Source organism: Parasteatoda tepidariorum, chromosome 7, assembly GCF_982258835.1.
Source record: "Parasteatoda tepidariorum strain Cologne lab strain chromosome 7, Ptep-v5.0, whole genome shotgun sequence".
Lineage (NCBI taxonomy): Eukaryota > Metazoa > Arthropoda > Arachnida > Araneae > Theridiidae > Parasteatoda > Parasteatoda tepidariorum.
The window spans coordinates 62,728,724-62,748,928 of record NC_141761.1 but is presented as its reverse complement, the minus strand read 5'-3'; the positions used below and the strand labels follow the sequence as shown (position 1 = coordinate 62,748,928).

At 30.9% G+C, this 20,205-nt stretch overlaps 1 protein-coding gene across 1 annotated transcript in view; it reads left to right on the top strand.

Annotated features, from left to right (window-relative positions):
* The window catches only part of LOC107451564 (uncharacterized), a 37,347-nt gene extending 17,434 nt beyond the window's left edge, over nucleotides 1-19,913 (top strand). The window contains exons 2-3 of the mRNA XM_016067703.5: nucleotides 17,771-17,881; nucleotides 19,329-19,913. Of these exons, the coding sequence (XP_015923189.1) occupies nucleotides 17,788-17,881; nucleotides 19,329-19,756 (522 nt within the window). The 5' untranslated portion in view covers nucleotides 17,771-17,787 and the 3' untranslated portion in view covers nucleotides 19,757-19,913. The remainder of the gene's footprint in view (nucleotides 1-17,770; nucleotides 17,882-19,328) is intronic.
* Nucleotides 19,914-20,205: the final 292 nt, after the last annotated feature.

The following is a 20,205-nucleotide window of genomic DNA, read 5'->3' as shown; positions in this document are numbered from 1 at the left end:
AATGATTTTTTCTATTTGTAATGTTTTCACTTAAATCTTCTGTGGCAAAAGTTGTATCAAACATATATTTTCATATTTTCCTTATTTTGTAGTTAATTAATTTAGATTTAATGATTTTAGGTCAAAATAAATTAAAAAATAGAATATTTAGCATTTTAGTAATTTATAATTATGAAATACAGCATGAGGCACTGTGACTTTTTCTGTGTTTAAGGTTTCTGTGTTTAAGGTTTCTGTGTTTTGTGTGTTTCTGTGTTACTTTTTCTGTGTTTTCTGTGTTAAATTTTCTAAACACTGCTCACTTAGAAACAATAGTTTTTCAAATTTGCACTCATTTGGAATCGTTTAGATGTAAGAGAAACAGTTATTTATCATTGAAATTTACTTAATTTGCGAAATCAATTATTGATAAATTGTAAATTCTTGAATATAAATGGGGAAAAAATTTAAAACATTTTGAGATTTCATATTTTGGTACAAATTTAATCCCAATAATCTAGCAGATCTTTTTCAGTTAATATTAGACTGTTTTTTATAGTTAAAAAGCTACAAAGGGCATTTTTATTTGTGATTTGAACATCAGAAGAAATACGTAAAAGGAACAACAGTATCCCGTCTATGTCAAAGGGTTAAAGTAATTTACTCAAATTGGACAATATATATTACTCGAAGCCTTCATCCACTGAGTTTTTCATTTTTCAATGTTGATTTTTGAGATTTAATGTAAGCATACTGAATCTCTAAAATAATTTTGAGTCTACTGAAACAGTTTTGGTGAACTTCAAAAAGATCAGATTAAACTTTTAAGTTAGTGCTAAAAGATAAAACTGTTTTCATATTTAAAATCAGCTCACCAAATATATCAAAATCTGTTCGAAAAACAAAATTATTAATATCATTATTATTATTATTTTTGGACTGGTTTTGGAAAATCTATTTATTAATTTTTATATTCTTAATATCAAAATATTGTGAAAAAATGGATACTAACATGTGACAAAGCTTTCTTCGTTTTTGAAGGAACCGTTTCCTGGTGTAGGCTCCAAGCAAATTTTTTGTCAACGTGACAAAATGACTTCTTCAAGGAAAGGAATTTCGTCAAAATTCAGGACATTTTTCGTCATTCTTTGGCTAAAAGAAGAAAAAAAATCTTATAGTGCCTAATGTGTCTAACTTATTTAATAATCACTTTAATCACGTGGGCATCTTGCCCTTACAATGCAAGGACAGATAGAACAGGGAGATAAATTACACCCAAGCCCGAAGCGAGATTCGATCCCGCGATCTGTCTGGTACGAGGCTAACTCCTTAACCGCCATACAAACAGTCGGCTTTATTCGTCACTTTTTTCCTAGTCTTCCTTTTCATTTCAGTTTGACTAATATTTTCATTCATAGCTTGTCGTTTCAGATTTTTTTTGTCAAAAACGTTTTTTTTCCTCCTAATCTTTATTCTAATTTCCTCATTCTAGTTAACAATCTCCCATAATGCACTATGATGATGTTCCGAATTGGGGAAACATTTTCGTCATATATTTGAGAGTTCTCGAGATCATGTGATTTCGTGACGAAATTTTTTTCAAAATTAATGAAATACAACTCAAGGATTGCTGGATCATCCAAAGTGAGAGTTTTATTTCTGCGAGTGAAATTTAAAATTTGTATTGATAAAGAAATGATTTTCCCACATTTGAAACCAGTATAACAGACATGCTAAAATTCAGTGTAAAAAACCTAAATGAAGAATTGCTTTGTATATGATACCAGCATGGTTGACAGTCCAGCATTTAATGCAATGCAGAAAAAAAAATTATAATAGAACATATAAATAAAAAAAAACTTTTTTACTTGATACGTTCTATTTTCGTTTAAATTTCCTTGGGTGCTCCTCAAACTATTGCATTAGTATATTTTGCTTTGGCTATATAAATACAGTATTAGAAAGCACTATTCTTTGCGGATATAATCGTGTGAGCTGATGAAGAGATTATATTTTTTCATCATTTTGTTTTTCAACTTTTTAATTTTTAATTTTATTTTAATAAAATTCTTAATTTTTTTTCAAAAATATTTCATTTTTACAATATTTTTTTCCTCTCTTTTCATAAATCTTTATTATATTTTTACCATGTTTTCTCTATATTTTTTGTTATATAAGTAATATATTATATATATATATACATATATATATATATATATATATATATATATATATATATATATATATATATATATATATATATATATATATATATATATATATATATATATATATATATATATATATATATATATATATATATATATATATATATATATATATATATATATATATATATATATATATGTAGATACATAAATATATATATATTGAAACCATGTTGACCTAGCGTGACCTATACGTCACGCATATTACTAGAGTTCTACGAGGATTTTACTAATCTGAAAAAGGACTTTTTTCTCATCAAACAAATGCTTTTTTAACTCTTTTCAAAAATTAAATAGTAGATAACATTAGAAAGTATTCATTTAGTTAAAAAAAGTTACTATTTTTTTAATATGAGCTTTTTTCCGTCACGGCACATGACGTGACGGCGTTAATGAGTTTAATGAAGTCAACAAACCGACATATTAATATTTCATTAAAAACACTAATGTTATGAGCATATGGCGAATCATTATTGAAATCGCAGTGAATGTTGGATTAAAATAATCAACAACTACTTTATTTGCAGGAAGAAACTGAAAAATGACTCCAAACGAATTCCAACTTCTACTAATAATTAATTTTTAGTAGTGACCTATGCTAAAATTAACTCATATTTAAGCTTTTCAAAACATTTAACCGTTTTCATAATAGTAGCATACTGTTTGTAGCATTTGTTTCAAAATTATAAAAAGGTAAATTATGATGTTACTATAGCATATATGTATTTTTTTTAATGACATAAATTCTTGTCCTATATTTTATTGAGAAATTGGAGAAGGATTTATTAGAATATATTCTAAGAGGGGAAATACCCGTTAAATAATTAAATTCAATACAAATTCTAATAACAATCAAATTATTTACCTCAATTAACTTGGAGTTGATTAAGCACCCTATGAATTAAATTAACACACTTAACTATGAATATAATCTTCAAGATTATCGAAGAAATCCTCAGATAATGCAGAGATAAGCACTCCTTATTGCATTAATGGCAATACGATTAATTAATGTTTCGGCTGATTGCGTATTTAGAGTCAATACTGAGCACGTAGATGAGTACTTAAACACAAATATTTCATCGATCGTAAACTTTATTAACTAGACTTTTGGGCCCAATTTTCGATGTTGGAGCAAAACATGTTTTTGAAATTTATCTTCCTCGAACAAAATATTGGTTTGGATTCTTGCACATTTTAATGATAATAGTTTAGCGAAGAAAAAAGTTTAAAAAATTTAAATTTCTGGTTTAAAAAAATAGCATTGGAATATATCATTAAATTAAGCATTGTCATAAATAACTGCAGTATTGAATGTATGCATAAAGAAATACTTAAATTAAGTTTAGTTAAAAATTCTAAGTTTTAACTTAAGACGCCATAAAGATTATTTTCCTCCAGAAATTCATAAAATGCAATAAATTAATTTTTTAATATTATAATACTAGCTGTTAAATCCGGCTTTGCTTATGTAAACAAGTGCATTACACTTAAAAAATTCTGGAACATATTACTTTCGTCCTTTTTACCGTAAAATCCATTTTTACCAGAGCATGTTGAAAAACATAAAAATAACATTTTACAAAGCATAATTTTTACCTTAAAATCACTCAAATCGAATCATTCAAATCAAATAAATATTATTATAAAAATTACGTTATAATATTTCACGGTGAAAATAGATTTCACATTAAAATGGATTTTACGGATAATGCACCCAAAGTGCTGGTACTTTATATAGTAATTTAAGACGAAATTTTTTTACCATGCATTGATTAAATAATCAGTATGAAAAGTATATAATTGTGTTAACTACACTGATTAATGATTAATGATCAAAGCAATACGGTGCTAGACGTACTCTTTTTCTTTTATTTAGATCAGCTATAAATTTTCCTGCTCAACTGGCACTTCGTAAGCAACTTCATTTTGTCCTGGACTTGACATTATAAGACTTATCAAAACACATTTTAGGAAAATGTCCAAAGGAAAATCTTAAAAGTTTTCACAATACTAATTCATAACATCCGAGGTTCGCCGCAATCATAATCTTAATAATCGGAGATAATTAATGTCACTTATATTTTAATAATCATTTTTGATGATCCAAGCAGCCTGCTAGTGGTAAATATATTAATTTTGCAACAAATTATGCAACAATTACATATATAATATAACAATTACTTAATTACATAACAAACTATGTAATAATTTTTTAATTACATAGCAAATTATATAATAATAATTCAATTATGCAACAAATTCTATAACAATTATTTAATTATATAACAAATTATATAACACTTACTTAACTATATAACAAATTATATAACAGTCATTTAATTATATAACAAACTATTTGACAATTATGTATATTATATATCAATTATATAATTCTACGTAAAATAATAATATACTCTATTGCTTAATATACATAATTCTGGTAAAAATACCGTACTATATAGTAATGCTATTTCTGGTAATAAAATCCATAGTTCTGGCTAATATAATTTAAATATACTGTGTTTAAACCATTATAAAAACTAAATTAAACTCAGTCGTTAGACAGCCCCTTGAAAGCCCATCCCAGTTTTCTTTATTTTGGTAATTCAGTTGGTAATTTTTCCGTTCATATGGCGACGGTTTTCTAGAAATTCTGGTTTTCATTATTATAGTTTTATTTACCACATATTTAGTACAAATGACAAAACTGAAAAGTAAATTCCCCCGAATAAATAGTTCTTAGGGCATGATAAAATTACCAAGGAATACTGTGCCCATCCCAGTTTCTTTTAACTAGGTAATTCATTTAGTAATTTTCCCGTTTATATGTTAACAGTTTATCGAAAATTCTGGTTTTTAAGATTATAGTTCTCATGACCACACAAATATTACAAAAGACAAAACTGTAGCTGACAATTAAATTCAACCGAATAAGTGATTATTATGATCAGATTTTACAATGATACAGAATTATGATACAGAATACAGAATTTCATTATAGTTCAAAAAACCATATTTTATTGTTAATTTTACCGAAATCATTACCAAAGCACTTCGGTAAAAAATTACCGTGCTTTTTGGTGTTTCTATAGAGCCAGAAACACGGTAAATTTTGCCTTATTCTAGTATTTTTTACCATACTTTTTTTCTTAACGTATAATTATTTACTTTATTCTTATTACTTACTTATATGTATTATTTAACTTATTATATAACTTATTACTTACTTATATATATTACTATATTACTTACTCTATTTACTTATTATATATTACTTATATATTACTTACTATATTTACTTATATATTAGTTACATTATTGCTTACTTATTTAAGCTCAACACCCTCATAAATTTCAAAAGAACCCAATTTGTCAGTTATATTTAAAATGAAGAATAAATTAGTTTAGTTCGACAGACGTAAAAAAACAATTATTCTAGACAACTCCTGGCAGAACAAGTCTTTCATCTTTATTTATTTATGCAAACTACAGATTTAATAAGTTTTAAAAGTACTTATATTTAATTTAAACAAACATAAAATTAAATGGATATAATTAAAATATGTATATTAAACAGCAAATTATTTTACTTACAAATAATGGAAAATTGTAATTAAAATTTCAGACACTTTAATCACCATTTAGTCTCTTTTTTTAGCTATCAGTCTGTTTTAAAAATCAAATAAAAATTTTAACATATCTCTGGATAAAATTCTCAATATTAATAAAAGCAGATTTTTGAAAAATGCTTTGAATCAAATCAATTATTTCTTTTAAATTGACTAATTAAAAAATTTATTGACTCAATTTAGTATTATTTTTGAAAAAAATCAAGTGGTTTAAATCTTGTCAACACTGGTAGCATTTGTACTAAATGAATTAAACATATATTTAGTTGAACAGTAGCTTTTTTTTATAACCGTTGTTGAACAGCAAACCCAATTTTGGGTTTACGACTACTAATGTTTTACTCCGTAGCCTTATAATTTTGAACCCAGTCCAGAAGACAAGGAAACTCCTGGATCAGTACCCCTGGAAGTATGATTTCTTATGGGAAAATAAAGGACTTTGTGACTTGACAAATTTAACGGACATCAGTCACTATTTACTATATGGGGAGTCTTCGGTTGGAGGGGCTCCCACGTCCTCTAGGGCATGAGTTCAGTGCCCTACTAGCCAGGCTATCCCGGCCTAACAGTAGTTTACCGAGAAAATTTTATCTTAATATTATACCTCACATTCGATTTCAAAACCAATTTCCCCCGTTTCGATATTCATTTTAACTGGTCCACGCCCTTCCTCAATATTACTTAAGCCAATAAAAAGATAAGTTCATTTTTCCATCTGTTATTTATTTTTATGGATCTTTGCTTGCAGGTAACAGATAAATTTCCGATTTGATTGAGATCCGGAGAGTTTCCCAGCCACTCAACTAACAATTACTTTGCTTTGTGGCAATGCCCTCCATCAATGTTATTTTACTTTTTATTTATTTATAATGCCTTTCCTCCCTACTAACTTACTTAAACTACCAACTACTACTAACAAACCTACTACTAGACCACTTACCCTACCCTATTCTATCAACCTACAGTCTCTACCCTACAGTCTCTACTCTACCCTACGGAAGCAAAAAGCTTCCATGGGGTAGATCTAGCTGAAAATTTTTATCTTCCTTTTTGGATGCAAACTTTAGTTTAATTCTGTCCTCATAATTTTTCTCATCATTTTCTTGTCACTGCTCGTATATTCTTTCAAAAGGAATAAGCCATCATGTGTTGACAGTCAGCTCTATATAAATTTCAAGACAAACCTATTTCAATCCTGAAACAAGCAATCCGGAAATTATGGAAATTATTATGAAATTTAAGGAATATTTTAATGCGCATGATTATAACATAAATATAACTAATATTTAATATTACCTGATTAAAAACTTCATTCGATTTAAACTTATCCAAATTGGAAATAACAGTCTGTAAGTTTTAAACGCTTCAAAAATAGTCTAATTTTTAAAACATTTTTGAAGCGTTTAAAACTTGCCAACTGTAATTTCCGATTAGTTAATTTTTTAAGCGAATGAAGTTTTTAATCGGGTAATATCTTACCACTTCATTTCCATGGGATTATTTATTTAATATTTAATAGTGGTTCTCTATTACGTTTCTTTGACGATTGCAGTGCCCGAGACGTGCAATCCATTAAGTGGGCAATGTTACTGTTGTTGTTGTTGTTGTGACGACTCACCAATGACTTCGTTGACTTTTCTTAATAGTGGTTCTCTATTACGTTTCCTTAACGACTGCACTCTGAAATTCCAATGCCTAAGCGAGTGTTGGTCAAATTAATTGCTTGGGATCATATGTTTAATTTTTAATAGTGGTTCTCTATTACGTTTCCTTAACGACTGCACTCTGAAATTCCAACGCTTATGCAAGTGTTGGTTAAATCATTTGCTTGGAATCATACGTTTAATTTTTAATAGTGGTTCTCTATTACGTTTCCTTAACGACTGCACTGCCCGAGACGTGCAATCCATTAAGTGGGTAATGTTACTGTTGTTGTTGTTGTTGTGACGACTCACCAATGACTTCGTTGACTTTTCTTAATAGTGGTTCTCTATTACGTTTCCTTAACGACTGCACTCTGAAATTCCAATGCCTAAGCGAGTGTTGGTAAAATTAATTGCTTGGGATCATATGTTTAATTTTTAATAGTGGTTCTCCATTACGTTTCCTTAACGACTGCACTCTGAAATTCCAACGCTTATGCAAGTGTTGGTTAAATCATTTGCTTGGGATCATATGTTTAATTTTTAATAGTGGTTCTCTATTACGTTTCCTTAGCGACTGCACTGCCCGAGACGTGCAATCCATTAAGTGGGCAATGTTACTGAAGTTCTGATGCTTATGCGAGTGTTAATTAAATTAATAGCTTGAAATTATTTATTTAATATTTAATAGTTGTTCTCTATTATGTTCCCTAGACGATTGCACTGCCCTAGACGTACAATCCATTAAGTAGGCAATGTCACTGAAGTTCCGACATCTATGCGAGTGTTAGTTAAATTAATTGTTGAAATTGTATCTAGTAAGCTAAAAGCTGTCTTATGGAGTAATGATGATTATTCACCGGACTTTGATAAGACAATAAAAATCAGTATAATAATAAAGTTAAGCGATAAGCAGAGTGTTCGCCGCACTTAACTATACTCAATACTCAATAATAAAGTTAAGGGAGTTGATGTTGGTTCTGAAATCAGAACTGTTATAATGAAATCGATGAAACATTTTCATAAACATAAGTTTTCTTTTACAATGGATTTTAGCTCAATTCATAAAACTTAATAAGTTCAAATATTTTAAAAGCATAGCGAAAACTATTTCCCCTCTCTGTTTGCACAAAATATACCATTGTCAATCCCGTCACATGAATAGGGAATGCTGCTCTTATTAAAGCATAGTTTAGGTGAGCTGTCGTAATATTGTTTTATAATTTAAAAGCAATTATTGACGAAATGTCCATCGCAAAGGCATTTCATATAATGAATTCAATGCTATCAGATCAATATAAATATAGTATTTGATGTATTAAATCCGGCAGATAGAGAATGTTTTCAAATGTTGAGAGCTCCTTATCGAGTGTGGTGGAAAAAACATTATTAAAGTATCGATTTTAAAAACGTTGAATCTGATTTTAACATAAAGAAAATTATTTAAAATGTAAATCTTTTCCTTACTCGTTGCTTGTACAGTCTGGGTTTGGGTTATTTTATTTAAAAACTAGCTGAATACTCATTTTTCCTATAAGTTAAAAAAAAAAGTGAATGATCAATAAATTAGTATTAATCAACACTACGAAATCATGCATAAAACTGAAAGACATATACCGGCACAATTAATTAACCTAAAAGAATTTTTTTTTTATTAGAGGAAAAGGTGTAAATATGGGCACCCTCTTTTGTTTTTTGGATAAAGTTACTTTCAATTTGAAAATTTCTAGATTTTTGTCTTTCATTAACAACTATAACAAGTTTCCTAAATGCGAGAGGGCAAAACAATGATTAACATCAATTATTTCATTTCAAAAACGACGATTTTCAAAAATCTTTTAAAAAAGCACCAGAAAAAATGGGGTGTAAATATGGGCCCTCTTCAAAAAAGTCACCAAAAATAGTTTAAAAACAGGATAAAACAATACAAAATGGTAGAGAATTTATTTATTACAGGAAAAAAAATTATTTACAGAAATCGCAAACATAACTGGCTCTTTCACCCCCGGCACAGTGCCCACATTTGGCACATAACGCATCTTACTCACACCTCTCCTCGAGTGTCTTCAGAGAACTTTCCATCACAATAGCTGCAAGTTGCATTGCTTGAGTCTGGTTTATCCCCACCGTTGACATTTATTAGATTCGTATCATCATCGCTGTAGATAAGAGGAGGGTCATCGAGTCTGATGAGTCCGATGATGAATCGTATCGTTGCGTGGGCCGAATTTTCTTTTTTTGAAGGCCTTTCGTCTTCACACCCTGCCCTCTGGCCGGTCTCTTACCCCGGGAAAACTCAAGGACGTCTTCTTGAGAGCACTTGTCCAGCGTCTTGGTCAACTGATCCTTGTATGGCAATCCGGTGATGAGGCTGGACCTTGCTGCTTTGCGTTCACGAGTAGTGATTATCTTCTTAATGTTGGGAACAGGAGATATGTCGAAAGGAGAAATTGCACTTGAAGTTCCCGGGGAACACTGAGGTATTTCAGCTGCCTTATCAATTGGCATAACTAGAGCCTGATGTACTAAACTCCACTAAAGAAAGTTGGTGTAATTATGGGCACCCTTTAAATGGGGGCCCATATTTACACCAACCCCACCTAAGAAGGATAGCCACTATCACAAGTAACCTAAAAGCGTGCGTGACTAAAGGTGTGCTTCAAAAAATAGCTTAAGATCTCCGCTTTCCGGATATCACTGTCAAATTATTTTTAACTGAACATAAGTACGTGAAAAGAAAACGATTTCACATACCTCTCAAAAGTTTGCAGTCCAGAATAAGCACCAATTTGCACAATAACTCACGCTGCATCCACACTACTTGAAAAAATGGTTTCAACTGCTCTGTACAATCTTATATTAGCAACTGGCGCCATATACAGTCCTCGCCGCCAGTCTTCAGTACCTCCCATAGCTACTAGGGAGGGGTGCCCATATTTACACCTGTGCCCATTTTTACACCTTCTCCTCTATTATTTATGACCGTTCCCAGTGGCTTTATGTCATTAAATTAAGCAAAACAGCTTTTTGAGGTTCACTCCTTCAAAATAATAATTAATTACATCAAGTAATTAATTATGGATTAATTAACTATTATTTTGAAGGATTATTTTTACGTAAGTGGCGTGATGCTGTAACTTGAGGACGATTCATACTGGTCAAAAATTACCATGATCAACAATTTCTTTAGGTACCTATTCTTTTTTTATGCCCTTACCTATGGCTTTTTGCTGTCAAATTAAGTAAAGCATTTTTTTCATAGTTCATCTCTTCTTTAAAAAAGATAATTATATTCAGAATCTATTGACATAATACTATTACTCGAGATCAACTCCTGATCTTGGTACCACCTATATTACTATATTTAGCACTTATCAGAAAAGTACTTTACATAATAGTTGTAGTACCCATTGCTAAAATTAATCAAGCATAATTAACGTCAATAATAATGAGGTGGTATTTTGTGGTTTTCTAGGTAGAGAAACAGTGAAGGAGAGAATGAAGACTTTTCCCCATTAATTTAGTTTTTTAGTACACAATATACTTTTTAATTTCATTTTGTAGTTAATGACGAAATTAATTAAGTATCATTGGCGCCAATAAAAATATGGTGATTTTTTACGGTTTATGTACACGAATTATGTACACATTTATGCACAGTTTATGTATTTATGTACACACCTTTTCTACATTAATTTATCATTTTAATGTATAAAAATTTTTCATTTTAATTTGCACTAATTACCAAAATTAATTGTAATTCTCAAAAATCATTGTCAGCTATAAATAATTTTATATTCAGCTATTAATAATTTTATAATCATTTTTGAAAATGAGCTAATATCGGTACTTATCTCAAAGGCTGTAAAAAATCGCCCATTGACGCCAGTAATTATGACAGTATTAATGACACCAGGAAGTATTTAATACCACATAATTAAATGTGGTATTAAATACTTCTGGTAATGCCTTTTTAAGTACTGTGGTAATGAGAACCTATAACTCCAAGGTTGGTACTGTGGTAATAAATTTCTTACCACCCACCGAAGAAAGTACCTTAATATCTCCATCCTACACATTCATGAAACTTAAAATGCAACTTTTATTTTTTGTTATTTGTTAGATATTCCAGTGTGGCTTCCTACAATTAGATCTACCATAATCTGAATTAGAAGAATCTGAATTCATTAGATTAGAATTGTATTAGAATCTGAATTCAACTCACTAAAAGAAAGATTGATTATATACATTTACTATAATTTAAAATGTGATATTCATAATTTTTCCATGGCTTAATTGATAACGTCAATTTTATTTCATTAGTTCGTGTTGAGTTTCGACTAATTAAGTTTATAGAAATATGCTTTAAAAGCGTAAATTTCAATGTAAGAAACACCTGGCTTCATACACTTTTTAAAATACGAATTCGGTATGGTGGTAGCATTTCCATCTTACGTTGCAAAATTATTGATCTTGATTTTTCTTCTGATAACAGAACATAGGAAACCTAATGTAAATAATTCATAAGAACTGCGTAATTGAACTTGTTTTTGATCAATTAATGCTGCAAGCTATCGAATAACTCATTTTATTAAATATTTATCATATCAAACGGAAAGTTCTTTCTTTTGGATGTAGTACGTGAACCGGTGAGGAATAAGAGTTCTGAAGTAGACAGTTAGGTCCGCAGTTTCTTTGAAAGTATATACACCAAATTTAGTGTGGACCGGTTCAGAATTGTGGATTTATTTAAGGTACATACCCACACACATATGCACACGTTCTACTCTATTTATATAGATTTTCAATACTTTATAAATCATTATTTGTAAATAATTATTAATTTTGCAATTTATTTTATCCAGCTTGTAAAGTGAAACACATAAATCTTCATACATAACTTCGAAATTAACCGTACGAAAGATGGAGGTAGTAAATGTTAAAACATCTCTGTATTCTAAATAAGGAAACTTCTCATTTGTCCAGTACAGTAGCTAACCGACACCATGTCAGTCAGAGAAAAATATATTTCATTGAGAGTATGATCGCTTCTAACAGCTACACAACTTTTGCATTGGTGTTTCATACCGTTTACCAGGGTCTATATCAATACATATGAGAACCGCACCCATTCTTGCACCAAGGCATTCTTCAGCTCATCAATGGTCGTTGGAGCTGGCCTTCGAGTTTCAACTGAGCATCCTAGGAAGTCCCATACGTGTTCGTTGATATTATCAAGGGACATAGCAGGCCTCTCCAATCATAAAATGTCCTCCAATAGGAGATATTCGTCTATCAAGTGAGACCTGTGAAGAATGACGTTATCGTTCATAAAGATGAAATTCGGTCCATATGCTCCGCTGAAAAGTCTCACATAAAGTGCAAGAATCCTGTCCATGTACCACTGACCTGTCAGAGTACCTCTATCAAACGCATGAAGATCGGTATGCGCCATTGTGCCAAACCAGACTATCAAACCACTTCGACCATAGTTGTCCTCTTCGCCAATGTTCGAGGAACGATATCGACTACTGAGTTCTCTCCAGAGGAAAACACGTCTTGAGTCGCAGTTGAGACTGCATAGTGACTCATCACTGACGAGAATCGTACCTCAAATATAATATGTCCAAGACAGGTGTTTTCGGCGCCATGCTAGATGGTCCTTATTGTGGTTCACAGTCGAAGATATGCAGACTACAGGGGGCATGGCATACAGGCAACCTGCATTAAGTCTTTGGGCAACTGTTATTCAGGTATTTGAGTAACTGTTATCCAGTATTGGGCAACTGTTATTCCTGCTGCAATATATAGGTTGCGAGACTATTGTGTCTCTGTCGGGGTCCTATCTCTTTTGACTAAAAGTCTCAAAATAACAGTCTTGAGCTGACGTCGTTGCTACCTTTTGCTCCCTTGACCGGATCGGTGGACTATTGTTCCTTATATACATATACGAGACTGTTCCTGTCTCTGTTCTCTGTAAGTTCCTGTCTCTGTAAGCTGTTTCTACTGAGTGTACACCACATTTCGTGAAACCCCGAGGTCCCTATAACAAGTAGCCTGCAATTGACCCACCTCGTGTCTTCCAACCAAAGAATATAACCCTCTATATTCTCTGTTTCAACTATTCGAAATTTTTCAGCATCGTCCATACGATTTAGACTGGCCATACTAACGTTGAGTTAACAAAAAAGCAAGGATTTGGCAAAGTTAAGATGATTCAAAGCGTCCACACGCTGCAAACTTGGGTCTAACAAAGGTGGTACCTCTAGACTCTAGACAAACGCAATCATAGCTCCACTGCCTTACTACGTCACAAGCCATTAAGTGACAGAAGTATCAGCGAAGAGCTTAGCTATCATCTGAGAGTGTTTATAAATTAGAAACATCATAGACTTAATGAATTAAAGTAACGTTTCCCTTCAGGATGCACATTCCTTTACGACAGAGGGATTTCGAATGTATATATATATTCAGCTCCTCTTTCTTGCCCGGCAATTAAACACATTATAATATTTTCTACATCTACCTGTCTCAGCAGTGATTTTTCTTCTATAACAAAATATTCGCGTTTTCAAAATCCTGCCTGCTTTACCTCTATCAAACTCTTTGCATTCTATTCTTTATAAATTTTGTATATAATCTTTTTGCGTGCTTAAAATACCTTTACCAAATAAAAAAAAATTACATTTCGCATGAAAAAATTAACACTAAAAGAATACATTCTAAATGCATTAAGTGCAAAATAAAAAGAACATTTTTACTCCTAAAATATCACTACTATTTTGATCAATAAAAAAATATATCACAACTATGATAATATGTATAATTAACTATGTTTTAGTTGAATTTATGAACAGTTACAATTGACCCTGTAAGTGGGGACAAATGTAATAAGTGCACAACTGTCAAAAATTGTTAATAACTAATATAATATCATTTAAAATGAAATATTTACCCCGACCTGCCCCAATTTAGGGCATACGGGTAAATGTTTATTAAAATCAAGAAAACAAAAAAGTACATAAAATACAAAAAAGTAACATTACTGAGTAACATTATGTAAACATTACAGAGTCTGATGGCAACAGCAGTAAAATAATTAAAATGCTCCGAGAGTAAAGTGGTAAAACAAACAATTATCAAATACGATTAAAAGGAGACGCTAAAAATTGTAAAGCAAGGAAAGGCAATGTAAATAAGCCAATTAAAAAACACAATGTAGTGAATAAATAGATTAAAACAGAATTAAAAAGCGAATGAGATAGATAAAACAACAAAACGTTGTCAAAATAACGGGAAGCGAACAGGCGGGCAGCCTAACAACCGGGACTGAGATTAATTCGTGTAGAGCGATTCGTGTGAGATTAATTCGTGTATCATTTAAAATAATGTATTTATTTTTTTTCTAGTAGAGGATAGTCTACTTTACTCGTCTGTCTATTAATACTAATAATATATTGGATTTTTTGTTAGTTAAAAATAGTTAAGTAAGAAACGTTACAATTGACCCCACTTTCCCCTATATTAAAACTCCATTTTTACTGAGGTGATTTACTAAGCGTCTTTCGCAAAGCGTCTTATACTAATTGACGCCTTCTGACAGAAAAGTTTTGTAGTTGTTTAGAAAAGCACTCCAAACAAATTAAAAATAAAACGTCTTATTCTAAAACGCGAAACAAAGACAAACTAAACATTTAATCCAGATAAAATAAATGAAATTTTCTTTTTCTTTTATTCTAAAAAAAAAGAAAACAAAGACAACTTAGAAAAAGTATTCCCTAAAGTGCCTAAAATACATTTCAAATAAAGTATTAAACCCCTTTCTAGGATTCGCAAAAGTGCAAAAAACTACTTTAATTTCCAAATTGCGCTTTACCATTTTTGGTTATGTGTTAGTAAATTCCAGTTTTTCAAGTCCCCAAGGAGTTACAGATACTATATTTGAATTTTTTTTTTTTTTTTAATCTGGACGTTAAATTTGTAACTTTTTTCCGCAAGTTGAACTTAAATACTTATCATTTTATTATTAATGAGATTTTAGAATTATGTTGAGTGCAGCAAAAAAAAAAATGCTTTTTCATTTTTAGTAGAAAATATGCTCTATATTTAAAAAAATAAAGAAAATTTATTTTTTTGCATAACTTATGATAATCATTATGGTATTTCTAACGTTAATGATTTACAAATTGTAGAACATGAAGCAGCATACATATTAGCTACCCTTTTCCCAATTGGGACATTTTTAAATCAAAATGTTCCTTAGTGTTTCCAAATTTCTATTTTACAGAAGTTTGAAATTTATGTTTAAAAGTTCAATTTTATTGCCTACGTGGAAATTTTATCGTAGTGTTTTTCCCCAAAACGCTCTCCTGAATGATTTGATTATGTAGCTTATCATTAAGAGCCCGTTTTATTAAGAGTGAGGCAGGATTGAATGCTTGCAATGTTTCATTTTGTTGAAATTTTCATAATATGTTCTTCGAGTAAAACTGTTATACAAGCGCTTTTCTTTTATATTTTTTAGCTTGAGAATTTTTTTTTATTTACTTTTTTTATAAAGTTTTGGGGGATTAAAGCTCCAGATACTCTGAAGTTTTAAGAAAAACGCATCTATTCGAAAGTTGCTATACTTTTTGTTAAACGAGTGGATCATGGCACTGACAATTATTTTATGATCTACTACGTATTAAATATTTCTGGAACTATTAATAATAAATAAGTTTTGATTTCATTTAACTTAATTTTACCTCATTAGTTTAATCCGAAAATATTCATAAGATCTCAAACTTTGTCAGCAGCAGCAATGTACTGTACTATTTTTTCACAAAAACTTTTATAACTTTTGATCTATTAGTTGTACCGACTTGGGTAATATTTTATTCGATTCAGTGTAAAAAAACATATTAAAACTACAAGTCACTTGCTTAGATAACAAAGTGAAAGATCTCCCCTCATTTGCCCCTTCCCCCTCAGTGAGTTCTGGATTGAGACTACCGCTAACCCCCGGAGGAGGTGATAACTTCAGATATTCATATTTTATTTTTTTATTTTATCACCGTCGTTGAGCAGCTGACGCAATTTTTTGTTTACAACTACCAATGTTCAACAGATAATCCTATTATGCATAAATCACAGTTTTTAAAACAATTTACAACATTCTCAAAAACTATTCCTCTGTTCTCAGTATCAAACTTCAGAGCCTGGCTATAAAAGAAGTTGAATCAATCACCTTAAATCAGTTGATTGGTTTTGCTATACTTAAGGCTGCTATTCCTGATGATTTCATACTTGTTTATTTTTGGCGAAGGCAGTTAATAGCCTTGAAAGTTGTCCAAAATTTTAGTTTCTCGTTGCTTTCCTATTAGGTCACGCCAAATATACACTACGCATTTCTTTATTCTTTTAGGTACTACTCATTGTAATGTATTCACAAAAATCTAAACCTTTGTGGTTCGCCAACAGTGCTAGTAGATTTTGACTGTCAAAATATAACAAAATCGCCTTTTCTGAATTTTTTTGAGAGATATTTGGCCTTTGATGCAAAGGTCCACTGAAAGTAAATATTTATTTCTTAACCCGCTGACTGTTCAGCTCGTTAAAAATCGTATTTTAACCAGCAGTCTTCTCAGTTTAGTAAAACTGGTTTTTCTATGTTATTAGATAGGGAAATAATGTATGGGGGTGAAAAAATCCTCCAAATTCTGCCCTTTACTAAACCACCAATGGGTTAATAGATAATATAAACGTAGTTGAACATAAAATAACGGTTGATTCCGTGATTCATTCGTTTCATAAAGAGTATTCCACTTGTAAATTGATGCGATTTTCTCAAAATTCCAAAAAGTCTTCTTTTTTAATCCACACAAAACAATTTTCTCATAAATCAAAAAATAAGTTTAATAGTTTCACATAAAGAACATATCCTATAAATTTCGGAAAATCTGAAATGTCAAGTATCCAAACTTGCCTCATTTTCCCACTTTATAATAAAATTAGCTCTTAAATTTTCCCTTTAATCAATAAATATCTTCATTAAGAAAGTTAAGTAGCTTATTAATTCAATAGCTTTCGAAAAATGTTATTGAGTTTTTACTGTACGACATTTATATAAAAATACTGATCAGGTCAAAATCTAGAGATTAAAGTGTTTTATTAAAAGGAAATCTATTTTAATATTTTTTAAATTTTTCAGATAGGAAATTATCAAATAATGTCTTTTGTGGTTATGTTGAAACATGCACTAAAATTTTAGATTGCGCATTATATGTTGGCTTATTTTTTTTTTCAGATAATCATAGATAAAGCATGTTGAAAAGTTGGAAAACATTAGTGTTCGTGACCGTAACTTGTTTTGAAGCTGTTCTAATTCCTCAAAAAACATTTGCGCACAGTTTGCCAGGTAAACTGCATTTTTATCTTACATGAACGATACTGGTAAGCGGCTAGTCACTGTATTTTTTTTCATTGTATATAAATACTTTAAATTTATGTGGTAGACATTTTAGTCAATTTCATTCAGATTATGAATATATTAGGAGAACCGGCCCATGTCGTTTCGGTGCACTTGATATTTGTTATCAAGATTTTATTTTCAATCAATAATGTATTCACCCCCTCGTTAGCAACAACCATACAATTCCGGATCGAAAATGAATCGAAATGGATCGGGAAAAAAATGAATTGGTTTAAAAGACTAACGAATATTTAATGCGCCGAAACGACGTTACGTTCCGGTCCCCCTAATATTTCTTTTTAAGGATGCCGGTCGTAAAAAGCTATTTAAATAAAAACCAACTTAGCTCAAAATGTTTCGAAATGCAATCAGATTTGAGTACACATTTCACGGAAGTGATCTGAAAACGGCATTTATCAAGTTGATTTGAAGCTCATCAATTGAGCTTTCACACCATGTAAAACTAAATTAGCAGCAATCTCAACGTAAATAAAAAAAATTTAAAAATTAAAAAACCCAGTTTATAACTCCTGAAACTGAGTATAACGTTCATCCACCCAATGGAGCTATATTCAAAATTCCAGAGTGTTTAATTTAAAAAGAAATTTTTCCTTATTTTACTTTCATTTTCTTAAATCGTAGATTTAATATCATTTTTAATACTTATTTCATCAATACATTTGTTGTTAACTCTATCGTTTATTAATATCCCTCTATTATAGCAAAATTTAGAAGGTTTTTACCATTGTTCAACGATATCTTCATCTGATATTAAGCTTCTTCAAGGACCAGCTACTACTACGGTTTTCAAATGGGTTACCTTGTGGTTTCAATACAATAATAATTTTGGTAAATGGTACTCCAATGTAAACCATGAGTCAAACATTGGTAATTTTTAGGGAAAATAAAGCAGCAACAGAAATTTATCTAGCTTATTCCATTTCTGTAACATCTTTTTGATATTATTTTTGCAATACATGTGTGTTGATGGCGTCAAAAATTCAAAAAACACAACTCAAAAATTCCCTAACTGTTACATTGTTTAACCACCATAAGAAAGATCATGGTAGGAAGTCATTAGTGTTGATATTTGAAGCCATGAAAGGGGTTCAACTGTTCTATTGAGCAACGAACTCAGCTTGTTTCTTTGTATGAAAGGGACAAGCACGCTTTAAAACCAGTAATTATTTAGATTTGAGACAAAGTTGCCGTAACTTCGATTCAAATCTAATGACTTCTGTCATAAAATGAATAGATGACAACGGGTTCATCCTTCCACACAAAGACATCTCCGCGTCAAAAAAAAACCCTAAAATTGATTGTCTTCTTAGGGTGTCTTAGTTAGTTACACTTTATTTCACCATCTAAAATCACTGAATTTCTATGTATTTAGATTCATCATCTGCCAATAGCAGTGAGGATTTCTCAGAATCGCAGGAGCGTAACCTCATTGACAAGGATCCTGGCTACTTTCTTCACAAAAACAGTTTCTCTTCAGACAACAGCATCATTGGTATTGCTCGCCCTCGAATGGAAGATTTAGAAGAGAACACGATGGCCATCGAACTTCAGAAACGGGTCTCCAGACTTGTGGATGAGTCCCAGAGAAGACGACGGCAGGACCTCCTTAATGAATTGCCCAGAATGTTCTTCCTTCCTAACCGGAACGGTCTGCCGAAATACTTCAGAGTTCAACCATTTGCGTGGAAGCCGAGGAATGGTAACATGAAGTCGTTTCTAGCAGACAAGAGACCAGTTGATAAAAAGTATTATGCTGAACCAGAGGGGTCGGAATTTCTTGGTGGGCCCGGCAGACGATAAAGTACTATTATAGGGAGAAAAATAAGCGTAAAACCTTAATGACTTTTCTCTTTCATCTGTGTTAATTCCATGGTTTTCAGTATTCTTAAGTGTAAGACGTGATGCAATGAAGTGACAGCTGTGTTCATGAATAGAAATAAAATTGTTTTATTCAAAATGTCTATGACTCATAATCATTTCTTTATTGAAATAGGGATAAATTTTAAAAATATTAGGGGAACCGTAAAGTAACGTCGTTTCGGCCCATTAAATATTCGATCGTCTTAAGCAATTCATTTTTTTTTTCCGATCCATTTCGATTTATTTTAGATCTGTAGTTGCCAATTGATTAAAAATAAAATCTTGATAGGAAATATCAAATGCGCCGAAATGACATTACTTTCCAATCCCCCTAATATTTATCTCTCTGAAATCTATATTTTTCCATAGAATAGTAAATAGTAATAGAA